Source organism: Dicentrarchus labrax, unplaced genomic scaffold (assembly GCF_905237075.1).
Source record: "Dicentrarchus labrax unplaced genomic scaffold, dlabrax2021, whole genome shotgun sequence".
In the NCBI taxonomy this organism is placed as follows: domain Eukaryota; kingdom Metazoa; phylum Chordata; class Actinopteri; family Moronidae; genus Dicentrarchus; species Dicentrarchus labrax.
The window spans coordinates 22,715,829-22,738,948 of NW_026136710.1; the positions used below are offsets into that span (position 1 = coordinate 22,715,829).

A 23,120-nucleotide genomic window follows, 5' to 3' on the forward strand; every position below is an offset into this window, starting at 1 on the left:
TTACTAGAACACCCTGAAGTGGGCAAAACTCCCCTCCAGCAGCAGTGCTCCGGGGCCACGCCCCCTGTACGTCAGAGAAGGAGTGAGTTATAGGGCGTTTAAATGACTGAGGGAACGTCTGCTCTGTGCCCGCGGGAGCTCGGCTCTGTACAGGAACAAAGACAGGAGACCTACAGGGTTTGGTGAGCGGCTGTCAGTGAGCTGTTGATGTCCGTCCACAGCCAGAAAGCTTCGTAACTGGGAAAAGATAAGAGGAGTTTCCTAACACTGCTCGGGGTTTCACCGCACGAGACAACAAACCGGCGCGTGGAGAGTACAGCAGCTGAAAAGTTTCCGGTTGTTCCTGCTACACCTGGCTCGGTCCTGTGCTCCAGCTGAAGGCGAGAGGACTGTCCTTACTCACTTCCACAGCAGTAAGGTGAGCTCTATACATGCCATTACCTTCAGTCTGACATATTAATAAAGCACAAAATCACTCATTTTCACTTCACATCACTCGCTAAACCACGGGAACTGACCGCAGTATGTTATCATCATCATAATAATAATAGACTATTACGACACATTTGTACTCTCGGCTAACGACGTTAGTAAATAGTAAACGTTTAAAAATGCCGCCAAAAGAGCACTTTCTTCTGTTTCCTTCAGTTTTTAGTAACAATTACATTACTTACGTTACTATTACACTATTATTATTATTATTATTATTATTATTATTATTAATAATAATAATGTTAGTGATAGTAGTAGTGTTAGTGTTAGTAGCAGTAGTAGTAGTAGTAGGGCTATTAGTAGGCCTAACAGAAGGAGAAAATTCAATGAAAATCTAGTGAAATAAGTAGAGCTGTAACTATTTAGTCGGTTAGTCCATCAGTTATCACCTATTAAATTAATCGCCATTTTTAAATAATTGATTGGTTGTTTGAATCATTTTTGAAGAAAACAAAAGTGCAGATTCTCTGATTTCAGCTTCTCAAATGTGAATATTTTCTGCTTTCTTTAGTCCTCTGTGAGGACGTCTTTGGCTCTGAGCATCACTTTTCATCATTTTCTGACATTTATGGTCAACGCGAGAAAATGGCAGACAGATTACTCGACAATGAAAATAAGTAGTGTGTTCCTACTCTCCTAATCTGACCAAACTGCCACTGCAGATTTGCAACCTCAGTTCCCTTGTTACTTTTGAAGCTGTGAGTAACTTTGGTATGCGTGGGACCGCAGCACTGAAAGGGCATCTTTATAATGTGACTGCAACTGTAGTAGGCTTCTGCAAGAGAACACGCCTGCCGCAGGAGCCCGTGCCCACGGTGTTAATTAAAAAGGGAGCCGTTTTAATGAAACAGCATGTCTTTCTCAAGAGAGGGAAACTGGATCTGCCCCAGTCTGACCATTACTCTCTGATGTCTCTGCTGCCGTCGCTCATGCTTACTCAGTAGCTTTCCCCCTGCCTTGTGTGAGCTGAGGTTATTTGTTAATTATACCTCAGATGAGAAGTGTGTGTTTGGTGGAATCCATGATTTAATTAGTGTATGTATACAACAGAAGGACAGGGTAATCATTTTCAGGATCAAACGACTGGCCCAATTAAGTAGTTTCATTTAACAAAGTTCTCTAATAAATGAGGTTGTGAAGTGCCACCAAATATTACCTAAACCCCAGCCTGAATGTCAGTGATGGCTGACGAGAGTCAAGCCTTTGAAAAAATGTGAAATCATTTTTGTACTGTGTGTATAAAATAGTGAAAATGAATGTGCACAGATAAATAAACCAAGAATCCCAGCAAATCCTCACATTTGAGTAACTGGAACCAGAGAATGTTTGGCATTTTAGATTGACAAAAAAACGACATTATCATTGCCACATAAAATTTCTAGTCAACTGATTGGCCCTCTTTTCAGTCCTAATATTAATTCATGTATAAAACCCACTGACCAGTCATCATGCTGGAAAACATGCAAACCCCTGTATGCCTAAAGGGTAATTATTTACTCGGCGTGATCAACTTAGAGCGATTCTACAGGATCACTCGTACTAAAAGTGCCTATTGTCACAGCCTGATGTGACCTCTAACCCAACAACAGACAGAGGCTTGTTAATGGAAACAGATAACATATCTCGCCTCTTTGTACTAATTAGGACATTACTGTTGCCACGGAGTCCATAAATACATTCCAATACAGTAGTTATTCCTGTGTGAGAGTTACATTATGAGAGCCATCGGTCAGTTGCATTCAGTTTGAGGGAAATGAGCCATTATTGGCTCTGTCAACCTGAAACTGCATGCAGTTGTTCAGCGAGCTCAGGCTGCAGTGGAAGTGTGTTTCTCTTCATTATCTCTGCCAGGTGTAAGCCCAGAGGGGACCATGTGTGTGGCTGTGTCCTATAGCAGTGTTTCCCAAACTTTTGAAATGACAAACCATGGCGACCCATTCACAGTGAGAAGAGCAAATTTGTGCACAAATGACCGTTCCTGACCACTTTTCTTGAACAGGTAAAGCAGCCATTTTGAAGAGATAAATGTTTGCTAAATCACAACTTCATCATCAGTAAAACAATACACATTTTAAATATTTTATAATTGAGACTAAATAAATGCATTGAGGATTTTTGAACAGACCACTTTCTTTGCGCATTTAGGAAAAGTTAAGGCTCTCGTTTTTTACCTCATCAGTAAAACAATGTGCACAAATTTAAATACTTTATAAATTAGGAAAAAAATATGCATTTAGCAGGAGAAAGAAATTCTGCACATTTATATGGGACCCAAATAAAATCTCCCAAGACATACATGTGGGTCACAACCCAGTCAATGTAGGGATGGGAAGAAATCATGTACAATATTATCGCATATTGCGATTACATAAAAACACTCTTATAAGTATATTGCGGTGAATTTGCATGATCTAATATTTGCTAACATGGTACAGTCCTATATTGATTTCCTAATTAATTCTCGATGGGGATGCAGCGATTCTGTGCCCATAGTAGAGCTGTACGATAGGATAAAAAAATGATTATTTTGAGAGATATTATGATTGCCATGTGATTCTCAATTAGTCAGAATGATGATTTTTGCAACAACATTTTTATTTTAACTGATTTCATTGATAATGTGACATTTGTTGGGGTCCGTACCAAACAAACATGTTTTCTTACATCTGGAGAACCGACAGGATATTGCACTTGGCTGTATTGCAATTTCAATAATTCAATTAATTGTGCAGCCCTAGCCGACCCCGAAACAAAGATTAGCATCTCTACCTTGTTGCAACTCTATTTCTCTTCTCATCCAAGATGTTAGACTTTGGAGCTGATCAGCCGCTCACTGTCCGTGCTGCTGCGTGGAGCACATGAGTATTTGAGTGCAGTGCTAGAAAACAGGTGATTATTTCTCCAATATGCAAGTTAAAAATAATCAACACATTTAGCCAGCGCAAAATTGATGTGACACTGCAGATAAACATCGGTGAATGCCATCTTATTTGCAGATACGCCGATGTCCAGCCAGTAAATTGGTGCGTCCCTAATTTTGGAATTGCCACAAATGGGAGTCTCATCTTTCCAAAATCCTGTGCCTGTCACCATGGCTGAAGACTTGGTTTGCTCATTATATTCCCGCAAAAAAAAGTTGAATCGGATGTGTGCAAATACTATGGATGCTACACTAAAGAACGACAAGGAGATGAGGCATCTGTGATAAAATAAAAATGTTTGTTTATTAACAAAATGAAAGGTAAATAGGATTCCAGTAATTCAATTCAATTAAATTTTATTTGTATAGCGCCAATTCATAACAGAAGTTATCTCAGGACACTTTTCAAAAAGAGCAGGTCTAGACTGAACTCCTTATAACATTATTAACAGAGACCCAACAGTACCACCATGAGCAAGCACTTGGCGACAAGGGCAAGGAAAAACTGCCTGTTAAAAGGCAGAAACCTAGGACAGATCCTTCGGCTCTAGGTGGGTGGTCATCTGCCTCGACCAGCTGGGGTGAAAGAGAGGGAGGGAGAGAGGGAGAGACAAAGATGAAGACAGAAGGACAGAGACAGAGGTGCACAGCAACAACAGTAGCAACAACTACAATAGAAGTGACTGATGGTGATGATGATGAACATAAAGATAATGATGACGACAACAACCACAACGATTGGGGACGAAGAGCACTGATAAAAGTGATCAATTCACTAGGGGGGAGTTTGTTCAAAATGGCCGACTTTGACGGCACGCTGACGGCACGCCAGCGACATGCCATTCAACGTACAGTCAAAAATAGCACAACTTTTAATCGTGAATGTCTTTAGATTGCAGTGTCAAACGTAAAGTCGATCCCATCACTTCCCTAGGAGGAGTTTGTTAAACTACAACGCCAAAAATGACAGCTAAATCCAAAATGGCCGACTTCCTGTTGGGTTTGGAGTATGGCTATATGCTTGTCTGATCATGATACACATGCGTACCAATTTTCGTACATGTCGGTCTGTGTAACTGTCTGCAGCTAATCTCCATGCTACGGGACCCATCATCTTCATATTTATATGATTTAAAAAAAAAAAAAATTATTGACTGCTCTGTTTTAGACTGCTGACTCCTCACTCCCCTTAACCGGCTGGTAGGTGGCGCTTCAGCTTGGTATCTTGTGGCACTTTAAAATTAAAGTGCCACACACGACAACACTGGTATTTTGGGATTGTCCGAGGTTAGTCTCCATATAGCCTGTGTACTCTGGTCACACCTCGATAATGTGACCTGCATATTGTCTCTCCTTTATTTAACCGCTCATGCATACACACTGGACACACAGCCTGCCCTGCACTCCCTGGTCCCTTTAAAATGAGCGGGAAACCCGTACTTAGTGGACTCTAGACTTCATCAGTCAGTCTATTACCAGGGCAGAACAAAAGCACTTGCTTATTCACTGGTCTTTGTTTTGAACGGGAAGGGTACAAGAATCTAATGAAGACAGAACAATGGGGGTTAGAATAGGTCAACCTGCTGGATATGTGTATATCAGGGCGGTGACTAAAGGCTAATGTCAAGTCAGGCAGTTTACTTGCATCTATATGAGGACTCTTTCTATCCTATAGTAAGAGAGATGAATGTTCCAGGAATATATATTCTTTATTTCCTCTCAATATTCTTACTATAGACCTTGTTTTAGATTAAATAGAGTGGATTTAGCATGCTCAAGTGCAGTGCAGTGCAGTGCAAGAATTATAGATTTAAGTAAAATGCTTTTGATATATTCAGCAAAAGGTTTATTTATTTATTTATTAATTATTAATGATATGCAAGTTCTAGTATACACATGTACTGACAAAACAAGAAATTATATAAATGGATGAATAAAAATAAACATTTTTCTTACCAACCCAGTCAAATTCAGCAGAATAATCTGCTCTGGATAGCCTGGATTCACTCTGAAATATCAGTATCACTGCTTCTGCTCCCTGACGACACTGACGACACATATCAAGGCGTTGGTTGCAGAAGATGATTAAATGCAGGATTTGCATTTTAATTGGATATGAATTGTATCAGAGGGCTATTTGGCAAATTGAAATGTCTTGAATTAACACAGGTGTTTGTATGATGATTACATTGGCTGCAGTTAGTTTCACACGTGGCCGAGAATATTTTGCTTGTACTAATTTTAAGGAAATGTTTCAGGTTTACTTTTGAAGAATTTAAGGACTCATTAACTGGGACATCTTATCCTCTCTGGTTGAACCTTGACTGCTGTATATTCCCCTAACACCTTGTTCTATGTCGAAGCAGTCAGACTGCTTCCACCAGCAATCAGCTGCACGATATCAAGAGGAAGTGTTTGTATCCATAGAGATGCTGGTGATAACTGCAAGTGAATGATAAAAGGAGAGACAAACTGCAAGGTAGAAGAGGTCACCACTTTGGTGCATGAGCTGTTTGATCCACCCAGAGACTGCTCTCACTTTATTTCACAGGGGTGGAAGCTGTTGTATTATGCAGACTCGGCCCGCTAATTGATTTCACGGCTGGTGATGTGCCGCCCAAAAGAATCTGGCACTGAGGACAGGAAATAGATGGGGGGAAAAACAGCAAGTCCATTGAAGCACAGGGTGACATAAGACATCCTGTGTTCTCAGTATAAAGTATTACATTCATGTTTCATAATAACCACTTACATTTATTGCTCAAATTTCAGCTGTCACGTTGTGGATGGCAGGGTGAAGTCACAGGTAGAGCTTTATGATAAATTCAGCATTGTGTTCCAGTGTTTTGCAACAATAATGTGCTATGACTGTGCCAGTACTAGTGTAGTGTTTTAGTGAAGATGTGCAACAAAGTTGATACATTTATAATACTCGCATGTTATTGTAACATCGTATCTTCATTCAGAAGTTCAGAGGGATAAAAACAAAATAAAACTCACTTTGTTAGTCTTTCCACTGTTACATCACCAACTAAAATAAATCCTTAATTCACCAATGTAGTTGATAAAAACAGCAGTTTCAGTGGCTCTACTCAGCTGCACACTGAGCACACCGGCTATGGAAACAAACCACAGAGAGGCTGTGATAGCAACACAGGCAGAGGGAGAGTGACACCATGACTGCACTATATCTTTACATAGAGAATAGTTGTTGCTGCTATATTCTTGTTATAAATCTCTACTGATATTAGTACACTGATACCTAAGTTTTACATATGCTTGACCAATCATGACTTGTATTTAAGCATAATTAATGCCGGTGAAATTTAAACTACATGGTATGCATGGTGAAAGTATTCCCATTCCTCTCTGTGTATGTGTTCATAATTATTAAGAAGCAGTCCATCTGGTCTGAAGTTCTCACTGAGGTGGGAGGGTTGGCCAGTTACTGTAGCTGGCGTCTGAGCTGCCCTCCTAAAGGCTTTAGCTGTGGTCCCGAGGAAGGCCTTGTGTCACACTTCCTTCCTTTTCACATTTCAAACATAGCCTCACACAAGCAGAACCAAAGCAGGTTTAGGTGAACTAACTGCTGCATCCTGTCTAATGAGTTAAGACTCAGGGTCCTAGAGGTGTACAGGTCCTGGAGGGATGGCAGATTGTACCTTCTCAGCGGATCGAATGATACGCTGCAGTCTGCCCTTGTCCTTGGCAGTGGCATTCTATTCTCTTACGCATTGCTTAGTAACGATTTTCCCATACCAGTCTCTTTAATGTAAAATAATTAGTGGTACAGTGGTAAGACAATGGCTGAATTTACGGTGACTGAAGACGAGGCAATACCAAGACGCATTTTTCACAAAACCCCTCTGGACACTATGAGAGATGAGCAACTTGTCAGAGCAGGGATTTCACACTGCCGACCAGGGGCCATTTCTGACGCTCCACGCCCCTCCCCCCTTACAACATGTCAAAAATACAATATTATAATAATAATAATAATGATACATTGAAAATAAGATTTCTATATTGTCACTTTAAACTACCCGTTTTATATACAATTAAAATAAAATGCAATAGTATTTAAAAATTATTATGTTCTATTTGGTGCTACATACTGGCAGAAATTCAAATGTGCCAGCAAATGCACGCCAATGGAGACGAAAACAGGTTTTGGGAGTTCATTTGTTGTTTGGCTGCAAAAAACTTATAATTTAAGAAATTAAATATATAATAATATAATATAATAATATAAATAAATAAAATGGAGCGAAGCCTGCAAGCTAGTTCAGACATGACATGCCTTATTCCATAATCACTAACCAAGTGCACCCTTCCAATCTGGCGGTCTATTTAAACTGCAAATTTCCCAGCTCTCCCTCTGCTCTGTCAATGCCGCTGTTGCCCTGCATCCATATTGCTGCTGCTGCTCTGTAAGCCCCCCCACCACCCCAGCATCCACCTGTAGGCTCCGCTGGGGGTTTAAGGTATTTGCGCATCACTCCCCAATATCTCTATGGAAACATATCAGTGAGGAATGATGAGGTCGGAGCCTAGACGCCAAAATCTAAATATGCTATACTGCTGTAATAAACATTTCAAACGTGAGTTGTCTGACTGAAATGATGATAGAAAAATTTATAAAAAGTATGTTGGTAATGGAAATATTTTCAGAATACTGCCATTTTGTGTGGCCTTGGGCCAATTTGAGTTTGAACCCCTGTGTTAGAGAGTATTTGACCATTAGTTTGCACTTGCAACTTCATAGCTAGGTAATCAAACTCTGACTAAGTAGCATAACTCTGTCTCATGTATTAGCGTTAGCTTGTCTGTCGTAATAACTACTACTAGTACTTTTTGTACATATTTGTTATGGCTGGGTTAATTTTACTTTGGATTACGTGCTTCCATTCTTTGAGGAAAAACCATATTCTAATCCAGTGTCCAGTCTGGCCTTTTCTCTTTGTTGTTGGTTTTGGAGAAGCTAACTTACTGGTATAAACACTTTGGCAAGGAGACAACTTAAGAGGCTACATGCAACGCTCCTAAATGAAACCCTCAGCTTAGGGAAATATTTTGCACAAGGGACAAACTGAAGTTGGAAACATAAAGTAATTATGCAAACAGACACTGGTCACAAATAGAAACCCAGATATTGTGACTGGAAAAGCTAGGATGCTGTGGAAGAAATCAAGCTGAAAGTAAGAAGTTGATCAAAGGAAAATCAAGTTAACAGTAAATTAACTGGGTTCATCCTTAACTGCTGAGTGACCCCCCAAAATGTAGACATCATACATGAAAAGAGTGGACTCTGATGCACGGGAGAGCTGGATACCATAGACACACATATGAATGTGATGTAAACATCATGTGCCGATGATTGATGATCAAAACCAGGAACCAGGGAGTCCTTTGGTTTTTATTGACTTCATATACCCACTGTAAAAGTTGGGGGGGGAGGTTGCGGAACACCTTTTGATTTCAGCCTCTTAAGAGAGAATGTAATGCAGATAAAAGACACATCAGGTGGTTTAATTTTAAAGTTTTATTTGTGGCCTAAATAGCTGAACACATTTTTTCAGGTCATTCAAAAGATCAGCTCATTCATCCACTAACAGGAAGGTTTGGTCTCGGTGCACGAGGCTGTTTGTGGTTTTAACGCAGCCTTGGGCTTCTTAACATGATGTTCCTGTGGCTGATTAGAGCCAGGTGTCTCCTCTAGAAAATGAGGGTATTGAGGGCAGCCTGCTCCACTGCGGAGGACCAGCTGCTGCAATCTCAGATAATCTTGTGGGAAGGCGAGTCGTAAAGCTAAACATGCCCTTGCTGAAATTAGACGCTCTAGAGGACAAATTGTGCTGCTGTTGCTCATTTGGAAAATGAAATCTAGCCCTGCAATTATTTTATGTTGTTGTTGGCGCTAATTATAAATCATGGAAGCAGCTGAAGAGGTTGTGCTGCTGACTCATTGCTGAGTAGCACACACTGCCACGGTTGTACTTGGTGCGATTCAAAAGCAATATTATTCCCAGCTGTGCATGAAATCAGCTCAGGTTTGTAATGGAAAAATGAAGAAAGCAGGAATACAGTAAATGCTGCCTGATGGCACAGTGTAACACTAACAGCTATAGCAACTGCACTTAACCATTTAGAACTGTTTCTAAGTTTCCCTTATGTTTGAAAGAGATGATGAAGAACTGAGAAGTGTGGGCATCCCGCCATAGAGCAGCCATAACATTTGTTGGAGGACCACAGCTTCAAAGAGCCTCCTCTTGGGACGTATTATCAAGTTAAACTGAGAGTTATTTGTAGGCTCAGAAAAGAGTGTGTGTGGTTTTGTTTGAGTTGGACACAACTTTGAGCTTGTTTGGTGTAAAACTGCAACTCTCTGATGGGAGTGTGTGTGTGTGTGTGTGTGTGTGTGCGTGTGTGTGTGTGTGTGTGTGTGTGTTTTCCTGTTTCACATTCCCATACCCCCACAAGTAAACAGCCCCAAGCTTTTTTTTCCCCAGGAAGTTCCAAAACCAATCGATTGGATCTAGTGCCAAGAGCCACATTTGGGAACACGGGGCTGTGTTCCTGTCTCTTTCCCAGTACAGTAAACGTACAGCGTGGGATGCACCCACTGGGGATAAGATGTGATAAGTTGAAGTGTTTTCTAAAAGAAACCTCTTCACAGGCACTCTGGGAACTTGTGATCAGCGTCTTTCCTCCTATTTTTTATCTTTTAATGCACTAAACAATAATCGATTGATAACTGATAAATAGGGCTGTACCTAAAACTTTAACTTACTATCTAAATTTAACATTCTGATTATTTCATAGTTCACCTGAAAATATTAGAGGTTTTCAGTGTGGTCTCAGACTTTTGGGCCCCACTGTATATATACATATATGTTTAAATATATATTATACTGGAGCCAAATTTCTTGTACACTGTGTGTATGAATACATGGCCAATAAATATGATTATAAATCAAATGGGTCTACCCAATAAGGAGTAATGGCAGAAAGGAAGAAAACGGTCCAAAGCATGGCTTTATTTCACAAAGATGACAGCAGTGCTAGTTGTAATGTCTGTAATATCATTATTTCAAGTAACTGCCAACACCAGAAATATGCTGAAATATCTTTCTATGCAACATAAGCCTAAATTCTAGAGTGCCACTGCTTCTAAACTGAGTAGCACGTCCGTTACAGTGTAAATATTCTCCGTTAAAAGCATTTTTTCTGCACAGAAAGTTGATCAGGAATCAGTGAGTATCGGGCCGAAGAGCAGAATCGATAATGGCATTGGTATCAATAAAATGTCATCAATTGCCACCCATATACCTAAACCTGGACATATTCATAGTCAACCTAGAGTCGGCATCAGTGGGTGATAATAATATTCAAAATGATTACTGATGTTTTTTCTCCAATGCACCCTATCTACAGGTATGAGAAACATAATTAGTTCCAGTGCAGTCCACTGTAGAGCAGCTGCACCTTGCTGAACTCCTTCATGTTTTACCTGTAATTTTTGGCCATTATCTGTGATGGGAACATTTTTCCACACAGTCAGAGAGATGAAGGGTGTGTATTCTGCTCACCACGGAGCTCTGTCGGCTGAAGAGTCAGTCACTGGACAGTAGAGGAGCTTGCACCAGCATCTGCTGAAATTAGTTTCTGCTACAGATAATGTCTTTTTTACCAGTATTGTCAGATTAAAATATTTCAATATCCTTTTTCTAAAAAACAATAAATAGAAGTACTTTTACAAAAGTTGTTTATAAATAGATCTCGTTATCGTTATCAAAAATATTGCTCTGAAGCTCAATTCTGGGGCTGTTCTGTAAATAGTTTTTTAACAAATATAGCAATTTCTGATCACCCTGTATCAACTTCAGGCTTAAATTAACAATTTCTGGTTAGTCCCGCTTGCAGGATAAGTTCTTGTTTTGAGTTGCTGATCCCAATAACAATGTACTTTTTCTTTTATATTGTGACAAACTATGTACTGGAGATACTGTTTGTCAAACATATCTTTGGCATTTCTGTTAATCAGCCAACATATGCACTGATTCCAATATGCATGTGCAATAATGGGCCTATATGCCAATACTGTATAGATAAATACAACCTTTTATTATTTATCTATTCACTCTGTTTTAGATTGAAGAACAACATCTTAATTCCAGTTCAGCAAAATACAAACCAAGTAATGTGTGTGGGGTTACGTATATGCAGCATCTAAACTGCATATGCTGTGGAGGGAGGCATTCATTTCTGTAACGTCAGCAGTGTGGAGCTTTTCATTTAAGAATGAAATACTTTAACTGTTTCCACTAAATATTTGCCTGCCTCAACTGTTCGCCCTCTCTGCTTTACCTCTTTCCCTTTCTTCAGGTCGCTATGGTGAACAGCAGGGTGGAGGCACCCACAGTGGCAGTGATGGGCGGTGGCGGGGGGGCGGCAGGCAGGTCGTGCGCAGGATGCGGCGGTCGAATCGCAGACCGCTTCCTGCTCTTCTCCATGGAGCGATACTGGCACACACGATGCCTCAAGTGTTCCTGCTGCCACGCTCAGTTGGGCGAGTACAGCAGCACCTGCTACAGCAAGGGAGGCATGATCCTTTGCAAGAACGACTACATCAGGTGAGACAGTGGTCTATATAATGTTTAAAGTCTTCTCATTGCTTATTTTCTCCAATCAACAGCCCAGAACACATAGATATTGAGTTTACTGTCACATAAGACAAAAAATAGCAGCAAACATCATAAGAAGAGAAGGTGGGACTGGTAATGTTAGTTCATTTTAGCTTGGAAATACATTAATGATGAATCATTTATCAAAGTAGTTGCCATTCATTTTGTGTCGTTGGACTACTCGATTCATCGACTTGTTCCTTTCCTAAAGAAAGAAAAGGAATACGTGCATGAGAAATGGTCTTAAGTACTTACTCTGAAGTTACCATCAACATTTGAAAAGGTTGATGAAACAGCAAAACAATTTCACAAAAAGGTTGAGGGGATTTTTGCATTTTTGGAAGAACAGTTAATGCAATAATGGGAGATGGAAACACGACTTAAAAAATTGTGACATAGCGAACATTTAACTGATTTAACTTTTCACTCCAATGCCTCTATATTACATCCATGATCGCTCTACACTGATCTGATGGAACCTTCCTCACATTTCATCTTATACATTTCGGTCCTAAACAAGTCATAATGCGCTCTTCACCAAATGTAACGCCATTTAACAACAGAACAAACGAAACAAAATGATCTTTGGTATCATTTCTTCCAGCTGGCGCTCAGTAACGTAATGTTAGGTCTTCATGGCATGTTAGTTCTCTCGTGCTACCTGATTGGATGTTGTTGGATTCGTTCAGACTGAGTGCATGTGGGGAATTAAGTGTGGACTTTCTTGGAATGAATAGTCATTGTTGTTTTAGGAAATTAAATGATTCATTGCACACTTTTTAAATAAGATACTTTTAATCTGTGGACTTGAGTATTCTCAAGTTAAAAGGCTCAAGTTCCAAGTAAAGTCACGAGTCACTGGTGATCAAGTCCAAGTCGAGCTGTAAGTCCTTGAGTTTGTGGAGTCAAATAAAGTAAGTAAAATAGAATTTGTGACTCGAGTCCAAGTCGTGTCTTAAGTCTGTTGATCAAATGAGAACCTGCAGCTGCATGAAGCCTTGAGAGGAGAAGGCAGCTCAAATGGATGGGAGCCCTACAGCATGATAACACCACACCGCAGGATATAAATACAGTCAATCAGAATTCTAGAAAAAACGTTAACACACTGTTCACCTCATTCTCAAAAACGAAGAACCCAGTTTAGCCCTCCCTATTCACCACTTTTCCAGATCAAAACATCTCTGCAGGAAGTCATTATTCTGCCTGCTGTCATTTAACCCGCTTATACTGTACCTGCAAATTCACAGACTATATATAGTATGCTAATGTTTGGCACCACTATTTATCACTGTTAAAAATGCCATAGTAATCATGGTAAAAGAGTGTGTGTGCAGCCCTTTTCCTGTGTTTTGTTCTTTGTAGACAGTGTGCCAGTTAGTGTGTAAGACGGATGGGCATTTTGTGGGTGCCCACATCTCCGGGGCAAACACAGGGCTGCATGTGGAAAGCCGCAGCTCAAGGCCCGCCAAGGAGGAGCTGAGACACAGCAGACTTTGTATATCAGGCCAGTAATAATACACTGGCCTTTCAGAAATTCTCATGACATAAATAAAGCACACACTGTAGACTCAAATTACACCATGATCTGCAATAAGATACACTGCATAGTCAGTCTGTGTATTGAAGAAATTCCACATTTAGTCCGGCAGTAAAATGGGTCAGCAGTACAGATGTTTATTCAGGTGCATATCAAAAAGCTCCTGATTAATATTCATGTGGCATTACAGTGGTGTTCTTCCAAATTAGAAGTTGGATGTAGAGTGGTTGCTGTTGTGAGCAGCCCAACATCGAGCTTATTTAAACTAAATGTGGCTCTGAAGCGACCGTAAGGGAATTCTTTGCAAGCTCAAAAAGTGGTTAAACCCCAGTGTCCACTGGGTGTGGCTGCGTCAGTCTAGGCAGTGTACCGATACCCCTAATGTGTCAAGTCAACCAGTCTGATCCTCAGTAGATGTTATTAGAGTTGTTTTGTGGACTTAATCTACAGGTTTGCCTCAGTAAACTGGACGTTATCTACCACACTGCCATCCGCTTTGTCACAGGTGCCTATCAACACTCATCATCTGTAATCTGTATTTTGTAGTCGAGTGGTTCCCAACCTGGGCTTGGGACCCCCACTAGGGGTTGCCAAACCTTCATGTGTGGTTGTGAGGCCTTCTTCATTTTAAGCTGTGCTAGAAAAACTTCATCTAATAGTACTAATCTAATCTGATTTGTCTATTAGAACAATGGCCAAGCGTCAGGGACAAGAAAACACAGAAAAGGGTTTCCTTGAGGAAAAAGGTTGAGAACCACTGATTTCGTCAACTGACCAACACTCCACCCCAAATGCACTGGAATCAGTTAATTTAATAAACTTTCATTGGCAAAAGCCCTCTGCTCACTACTCAATATCTCCAACAGTAACCGCAGTTCATTTCCAGCAAGTTAATTACTTTGGTCACTCCTAAAGTCTGTACCTCCTTCAGCTGTCACTCAGTCCAGTTTGCCGCTTCTAGTGACTGGAACCAATTTCAAAAGACACTAAAACTGCACTTGATCAAAACTAAATTGGCTCAGAACCTGAAAAGTTGGTTCCCAGCTGGCACCAAAAAATAGCAGATTTTCCTGGTGTTGGTGTGTCAATGCCGCTTGGCATTTTACTCAGACACGAGCATAGCAAAGTTTAGTGGGACCCAATTCTGAGCCGAGGTGGAATAGAAAGTGTTGACCTTAGGCCTGGTTCTGGTCGGGTCCTCAGATTTTCACCCTTCATGCCAGTAAAGCAGGATGAGCTGTAACTGAGCCTGAAGAGGTGTGTGTGTGTGTGTGTGTGTGTGTGTGTGTGCGTTAATTAAGGAGAACAAGAATCCTCTCAGGCGTACTCATTAAATGACTGTTTGGATTAAGATAAAAAATTCATTACTCTGTGCAGTCATTGAAAGAGAGAGAGGGAGCACCCGAACTGGTCAAGTGTCACAGGGCATCGGTTTCACAAGAGGTTATAATGATGACAGAGGCTTCCTATTAAAACTTCAACCTGCTGCAGTTCCGCAGCCTCTGATAGATACAGTAAAGCTGTGTGCTGCCACATTCACAGCACACAGAGCTGACCTCTTCTGTTAGGTCTGTGTGTGTGTCAGCATTTGTTACATGTGCAGCCAGACAAATATGCCCAGCTCTGGCTGTTGTGCATGGCCTGCACCATTCCATTCTAACTAAATTCCACCAGCCTTGGATCCAATCGGGCCAATCACAACCATTTATTTAATATGGGGTGGGGTTTATATGATGATTGAGTATAATCAGTTCAGATGTGAATTTAACAAGTTTCACTGCTCTGATTGGTTGTAGGTAGCTCTATCTAATTGCTTTCAGTCTGCAGGTCCGTCCAGGTCAACAAAGAGGAACACACCCATTGGGAAACCTGGACATTTTCCATTATCTTGGCCAAAATAATTATAATACACCATCATTATCATCATCATCACCATAATCATTAAAATACATTCTATACTTTTAAAATGGCACTAAAACATACTGGAATCACTTTACCTTGCATTTTGTTAAGAAATTAATATATTTATTATCTTACAGATAGGCGCCTCCTCTCCGTCATTCTTTATTTTAGAATCTATCTACTATTTCGCCCTTGTCCCCTTGTTCAAAATAAATCAGGAAATCAATATAGGACTATATGCTGGAGAGGTAGACAGCTTTTCCAAGGTAAGCAATGAATCAAAGAGTATATTCACAATTATCACGATGATGGAAATTCAACATGATAAATTTAGTGTTAGTGTGAGTGTCTTTATACTGATACAAGATATAATGGTATATCGTCCCATCCCTGAGTGCCTGAATCATCTGTTAAACAACATAAATTCTACTTGATTTGAACTGTTACTCCTGTGCTGTGGCCATAATGTTATGGTGACAGGTAAACTGTAGTAAGCTGTACTCAGTTCTCCAGAGACCTAAGAGGAAAAATCGGTTGTGGTGAGAACAGCCAAGCATGCCACAAAAGCGAGGTAATGCTGACCACCTACCTGGAATAAACCTGAGGCACTTTATAATGAACCCTGCATATTAAAAGATGAGTCAATACTAGGTCTGCTGGTCTATAGGTTTAAATTATATGACTGTTTGGCAGCAATAAAAACAAAAACCATGCATTGCTGATCATCAAATATTAATCAAGATTCTGTTACTGCGTTTCCTATTTCTTCCCTAAAATGTTTTCACAAACACACTTGTGTACTGCTTAACTGTAATTTGAAAATGTTTGTGACAGGCTGATGTTTTTTTTCTGCTTCAACGCCGGCCCAACTTTTCAACACTTTTCGTTGCTCTCATTGGTTGTAAATCTATCCAACTGCGTCTACAGGCATTTTGGTCTGTGCCTCCTTGGAAGTGAGAGTCTGCCGATGCTAGGCTAGGGATATGCCTACAGCTGCAGCAATTTTGAGACAGAATTGAGCTTTTTACCCAAACATATACTGTAGATGCTGATATGTGATGTACTGTGCATCTCCGGAGTGTATTCTGACTTTCTCACTAAGGTCCAGATGCCAGAATGGTCGGGTGTTCGTGTTAGATGCAAAGGAAATCTAGATGACCTTGTATATAATACACACGACCTCAAGGTGCCACACAACAGCAAATCCATGTGGCTAAGGTTGCTTAGGCAACACAGGAACCATAGCATACAGCAGTGAAGGACAAATCCCACAGACATGAACTATGATGAGCTTTTACAACCCAACATGAGACGCAACACAACGCTGTTAAAACAACACAAAGGTCTGCATTGTTTCAGGTACAGGCGAGTCGATTGAAATGCTGCACAGCCGTTTGTAATTTGATAAGACTGAACTCCGTAAAGGTATGATGGCCGCAGTCACACAGCCGCAGGAGCATGTCTACTCCTGCAGAGTCACACAAACAGCAGTGTGAAGATTGTGCCATAAGCATAATAAAAACACACAGTGAAGACAAAGACTATAAATGGCTTACCTTTGATGAGACTGAACAGCCTGACAAGTGAGAAGAGTGAAATCACTGTTCAGTTTGTCATTTAGGAAAGGGCAAAATATGGACACATGTATTTGTTTATTTATGATCAAAATCTAACTTTGCTAACACAGCCAAACAACAAGCAAGTGTAACAACACAAAACATAGCAAATCCGCTAATATTACTGACTAATCCAACAGCAAGAAGATCAGCTCACCATCGACTAAAAGCTAGTCTCACATTTACTCTTGTCCAGCAGCTTCTTGCTCGGTTACTCTCTCTCCCTCTCTCTCATATATCTTAGTCTCTTCGTCTCTGCCATGATGTCTGTAGAGAATGGTGATGGCCTGGCTCCGGTTCTGGTGCCCATTTTGGCTCTGCTCCCCGTCAGCATTTCCCCCGACCCCTTGGCCTGAAAACCTCCTCTTCCCAGCGGTCCAAAGCTCCTTTGCTAGCGTTATAAACACCATCACTCCTTGGTGCTCCGAGCTCCCAGTCTGAGCAGAACTGAGCTAAATAGCTAACGGCAACTACAGTCCTATAGAAAGAACAGCCAATCCAATGGATTCATTCCTGCAACACATTCCACTACTCTGCTCCATCCATGTACTCAATATTACACAGTCGAAGTTTCACTAAAATAGCTGAGTACACTGTTGCTTTTTGAGTTTGGAGACTTGATGAGGGTGACAAAGCTAGAAACATCCTCAGACAAAATGAATCCTCATGAAGAAAGGATCAGTTCCTTGTCAAAAACATTGGACATCAAAGTTGTACATTTGGAAATGAAACCCTGGTTGTGGGTGCATGTTGTGTTGCTGTTGATGGTGACAGACTTGTGTTTTATTTGCAGGCTGTTTGGACACAGTGGAGCCTGCAGTGCATGTGGACAGTCTATACCTGCCAGTGAGATGGTGATGCGAGCGCAAGGCAACGTTTACCATCTTAAGGTGAGCATGACAACATCATCATTCTGTTCTCAGTAAACTCAGCTTGATAATAATTGATACATAGTTAAAGATGCTGCTCTCTCTTCCCCTAGTGTTTTACCTGTGCCACCTGCAGGAACCGCCTGGTCCCTGGAGACCGCTTTCACTACATCAATGGGACGATCTTCTGCGAACATGACCGGCCGGGAGGTGGTCTGCTCAGTGGACATCCAACTCCACTGCAGCCTAACAGCATGATGTCTGACCAGAAGGTGAGAGGCCATGTAATGCTGAACTAGGGTTGGGAATCTCTCTCTGTGATAAAAAAACTATTTCCCTGTAAATAGTATGTAATTCACAATTACATTCATTATTTAAGCATACTAACATAATAATAACCCTTATTGGGAAACTGTAAGCTAACGTCAACCAAGAGTGAAAATGCCCCATTATCTGCTGAAGGGGCGACTTCACGTTAGTCTCACTCTCTCTATTTCTCTCTTTACTCTCTCACCCAGATGTGCTGTCAGGAACCGAAATGTGGCACTGATTTATTTATTGTGAATCGGTACTCAGTAGTACCGATGTAATTCAGTCGGTACCCTTAAAAGTACCGAGTTCAGCACCCAACCCTTTTCTGAATCTAGTGCAACATCTCAGGCTTTTGTTCTCTTTAACACAAAACTGAGGAAGTAAACAGACAAAATGAGGAAGGTTTGAAAACGACAGGTGGTGTGGCAACGCACTTATGGTGTGAAAAGCAAAGGTGTTACCAGTATCATTTCAAACCTCTTCTCTCTGCTGTTTCCAGGTCTGCTGAGGTAGAAGATGGAAAACCAAATGTGTGCCTTCTCCCCCACCTTTTCTCCTCTGTCTCTTCTTCACCCTCCTCCTCCTCCTCCTGTAAATCCTGCCATTGGTTGAGCGCCCTCCATTCTGATGGACAATCTGGATGTAGTCATTACTGCTGCCGGTCCAGTGCTCTGGATGCTGAGGATGGTTGGAATTTATTTATACAGTAGACTGTTGTCTGTTGTAAACTCTGGCAATATTACTGATGAGAACTGGCATGGCTAACGGTGGCAAAGGAAGACCTGGAATCATCCCATATGTGTAATTCCAGCGGAATCATCTATTACCTTTACCCGGCCAGACAGTGACAGTGGGAATTGAATAAGGAGGGAACACTGACTGTGACACAGACTACACATGCAATGTGACCATCTTTTGGATTGATATGAATATAAATATGGATCTCCTGAGTCATGATTTCAGCCACTAGATGTTTTCTTCCACACCCAAGAGACAGCTGAACTAGAAAACATCTATATTGATAGACTGACTATTTTTCTGTGTGGTTCTCTGTGAAATTTTCAACAAATGCACAGATTGTTTTTTACCCGTGTGTTGGGGGAAGTGATAGTCGCCCTCTGGTGGTAGCATTCCTACCACGGACAGAAGTAGCTTGAATTCTCCAATTGTACAAAACTGATATCTCATATTTTGCAGTAATAAAGGACCATACTGGTGTGTTTTTTCCTGTTTTAGCCCATTAACTACAAGTTATGTACGCCATAAATTCTCAAATAGTGGCCAGGGTCTTTATTCACCACAGTGACAGAGAATGGTGCCTTTATTAGAGACAGGCCTCTATCTCTAATTTCCCCAGACTCAACACTTCCTCCAGCTTTACATTTTGTCTTGATAAATTCAGCATTATGTCCATTTCCACTCTGCCTGTTTCCCCAAACAAGCTACAGTACCACAACTGCGTTTCATTAGTAGTTCCACATTCCCACATTCACTCACCCTCAGCTCTTGGTATTACATAACAGCATATATTACATGAAGGGCACTTTTCATCCTTATGGTTTTCATAAGGATGATCCCATTAACTCTGCTTATATAACTTACTAATAACTTACGTTATATCACCTATATGCACAACTGCAATGCATTGTAGGTGATATACACATCTCTGAGGCTGTTCACACAAATGGAACAACTTTTGATGGCGGCAGCGGGAACGTTGAACAACTACTGAAACGCAGCAAACACATGAATAAAATTCAACTCTTCCTCTAGACTTTTAATGTGAAAAGTCTGGTGGCCTTCCCTTTACAGGCAGGCTTTTACCATGAAACAACCTCAGGGTCGAGTTGTTGGCGGTCCCTCAACCTTGATTGGGATTACGGCGAAGAAAAGACAACTGTAAATAATTAGCTTAGAGCACAATGAAAGTGAATGGAAACAGTATTTCTGTGAACAAAGAGAAACTCACAGTGCAGAGTGGTGAGCATACCTGCAACACTAATGACATTCCCTTCAGCATGGTTTATTACAATTGGGATTTAACTTTGGCTGTCGGTTCTGTCAGTTATGGTAACGTACTCATTGGCTGATCTCAGAACACAGCCACATCACTAAAAATATAACCTCCAGCTTAGTCGAACCTGGAAGAGAAAATGAAGGTGAATGGTTAATTTTCACCCAAACTGTAAACATCCGTCACAGTATAGTGTAGTTGTGTACACATGAATGCGCTTTTAATGTGCTTTTACAGGAAAACCCACCAGCACAGTCCTTTAAAGCAGAGATTCCACTTACAGTTTGATTTAAGTCAGCAGTTATTGGTTCTAAATATCTGTTTGAAGAAATGAAAGTCTTTCTCAAAGCGGGGGTTCTCCTTTGTATTTCATTGCTTTATATTCCCCAAAATGCTTGTGATTTCAATAACTAAGCCGTTCTGGATTTATAATCGCTTCTACACAGTGACGGAGATACACAAGGATTCTTGACTGTGGTAGGAGCCCAGCTACAGCACTACAGGGCCAAGAAGATCAGTGCTCTGCCTCCATAATAATCTTTACGCTTGATCATGATGCCAGTGACATATACTGTACATTCTAAATGTTTATTGCAGTAACGGTTTTTACAGTGTAAACTCATCTGTTCATAGCTAATGAACATTCGAAGGAAGATATGTTCAAAGTGCACTAATATCCTGTTGTGTTGTGTGCTACAGTGTATGAATCATGTTTTCTGTGTTGCAATTTTTTTCATTTGTGAGTTTTATTGCTGTATGGAAAGAGAACAAGTCCTCTCAGAAGAACTAATAATAATTTAGCCATTCAGCTCACGTGTGATGAGTGTGTGATTGTGTCGAGGATGATTTGGCTAAAGCTACAGTTGAGCGTGTAGCGACGAGCTTCTTCTGAGTAAGAAGTAAGAAACGCTTGCGGTTCTCAGACAAACATGGCTGATTACCCACAGGAATGGGATTTCAAAGGCCTGAGCCGAGGCCATTACAGAAGCAATTAAAGTGGGATGCGCTGGAGGCCTGCATGGGCTTTAGCTGCGCTCCAGTGTTGCAGCCTAATGAGGCCTAATCTGGTGAGCTGGTCTAATTAAAAGGGAGGGAGCTTTTTCCTGTGGGCACCAGGCAGCCAGCAGTTTGTGCTCTCTGTAGCTGTCTGAGGGGAAAAAGCAAAGTCAGAATATGCAGCATTGTTTTCAACCATAAAAAGTTTCATATTCCTCCATTCTCTGTCCGTTCAAATTAAAACATTTAACTTGACATTTTTAACATGTTTGCTGGTCTCTAATCTTTCCAACGTCTCCGCTCTGGTTTGTCATGATTGCTTTTTGGCACGAAATGCGCCTTTTTTAAATTAGCCGTTTTTATATGTACATTTGGCGTGGAAACTACAAGATCATCTCTTCCATGCTAATTTTAGGATCACTCCTTTTCCATATTGTTTGTGTGGCTTTCTGCAGAGCCGAATTAAAGGCTGAGCCGAGGCACGCAGGACGGGTCGAGGCGCACATGAGTAGCCAGCTGTGACTCTTCAAATTAACGGGCCCGGAGAACTCGGCGGCTCCTCTCGCAGGGTTAGTCCAATTAGCTTCACATTCACAGCAACAATGGGGCTCTTTAATGGTAGTGTTTCAAAGTGCTCTTTCATAATGATGGAGGGTGAACGCATTCCTCTGGTTTTTCAGTCAGGACTCCAATCCTGAGTCACACCAATTTTCCTCTGTGTCGACTTTAATGCTTTTGTTTTGTCTCGGTTGTTGCTTCAGATCACTATGAGAAGATTGTAGAGTAAATAATGACAACACAGTCAGCTTAGTGTTCAGCTCAAGTAAAGGGTCGATTCACTCAGATCTCACCAGTGGTAAGGTAGCGATACAGTTTTCTTTTAATTATAATAAATAATAATTTAAGGGTTTTTTTGACAGAGGTTTTCATCTATACCTATTTCTACTGAAGAAATAGTTGCTTCAAAATACCCTATCTACAGCCAGTGTTTTGTTTTATTGTTCTAAGGTAACAAAAACATGGCTGACTCCACCAGTAGAGAGTTGTATTCTCACTAGAACACGTTGCCCATGATTTGTAATGATTTTTATAAAACTAAATAAAATCGCAACTATTTTCGCAATTTTCACATTCAATTTCCTTGTTAAAATGCATCACGTTTAAGAAAATTTGCCATGAAAAAAAGTTTTGTGCTAGCTGTAATTGGTGTTGTAGACTCCATGGCTACCGCCCTGCTGTGCAATACTTTGGTTTATGATAAAATACCAGCAGAACTAATGACATTCCATATCTTTTTATATCTAAATTAAAGATTCATAAGCAGATAAAAACAATTACCCCCAAGAGATCGACAATATCAGTAATGTCACTGAAAGAGAAATCACTAACAGAACTTACTCAGGTCATACAGCACTTCTTGGATGCACACAGATAAAAAGTATGTTAGAAAATGGTCTAAAACTGAAATTAAGTATGTGAAGACCACTATAACTCCCTCGAAGCACAGGCAGACACAAGTGGCTTTCTTTCCACGGGTTTATTTGAAGCTTGTCTCTCTTTCTCCAAATCCACCGTGAAAACTAAATAACGTCAACAAAATATAAACAAAGTTAGCTTAACATAAACAATAACATGCACAGCATGTGGAATAACATTTACAAAGTAAAACACAGATAAATAAAATACCTCGTTGGCTGCACGCTACGAAAAAGGGAATTGTCTTCAAATCTTCAGTTATCTTCAAAATATAGTCTTTTGTGACGAGGATGACACAGCGC

General features: G+C 40.7%; 1 protein-coding gene and 1 long non-coding RNA gene across 2 annotated transcripts in view; both read left to right on the plus strand.

Moving 5' to 3' along the window:
* LOC127371015 (uncharacterized) overlaps nucleotides 1-23,120 on the plus strand; it is a 91,966-nt gene that overhangs the window by 45,740 nt on the left and 23,106 nt on the right. The window lies entirely within an intron of this gene.
* lmo4a (LIM domain only 4a) lies at nucleotides 93-21,606 on the plus strand. Its single transcript, XM_051413563.1, has 5 exons — nucleotides 93-418; nucleotides 11,798-12,045; nucleotides 17,945-18,041; nucleotides 18,134-18,292; nucleotides 18,832-21,606. The coding sequence occupies exons 2-5, from the start codon at nucleotides 11,804-11,806 to the stop codon at nucleotides 18,838-18,840; spliced, it is 507 nt and encodes a 168-aa protein (XP_051269523.1). The 5' UTR covers nucleotides 93-418; nucleotides 11,798-11,803; the 3' UTR covers nucleotides 18,841-21,606.

Excerpts from the sequence above, each read along its gene's own strand:
- lmo4a (XM_051413563.1), top strand. The coding sequence starts at position 11,804 with ATGGTGAACAGCAGGGTGGAGGCACCCACAGTGGCAGTGATGGGCGGT. Across the intron at positions 12,046-17,944 it reads TGCAAGAACGACTACATCAG|GCTGTTTGGACACAGTGGAG; the intron begins GTGAGACAGTGG and ends TTTTATTTGCAG. Across the intron at positions 18,042-18,133 it reads GCAACGTTTACCATCTTAAG|TGTTTTACCTGTGCCACCTG; the intron begins GTGAGCATGACA and ends CTCTTCCCCTAG.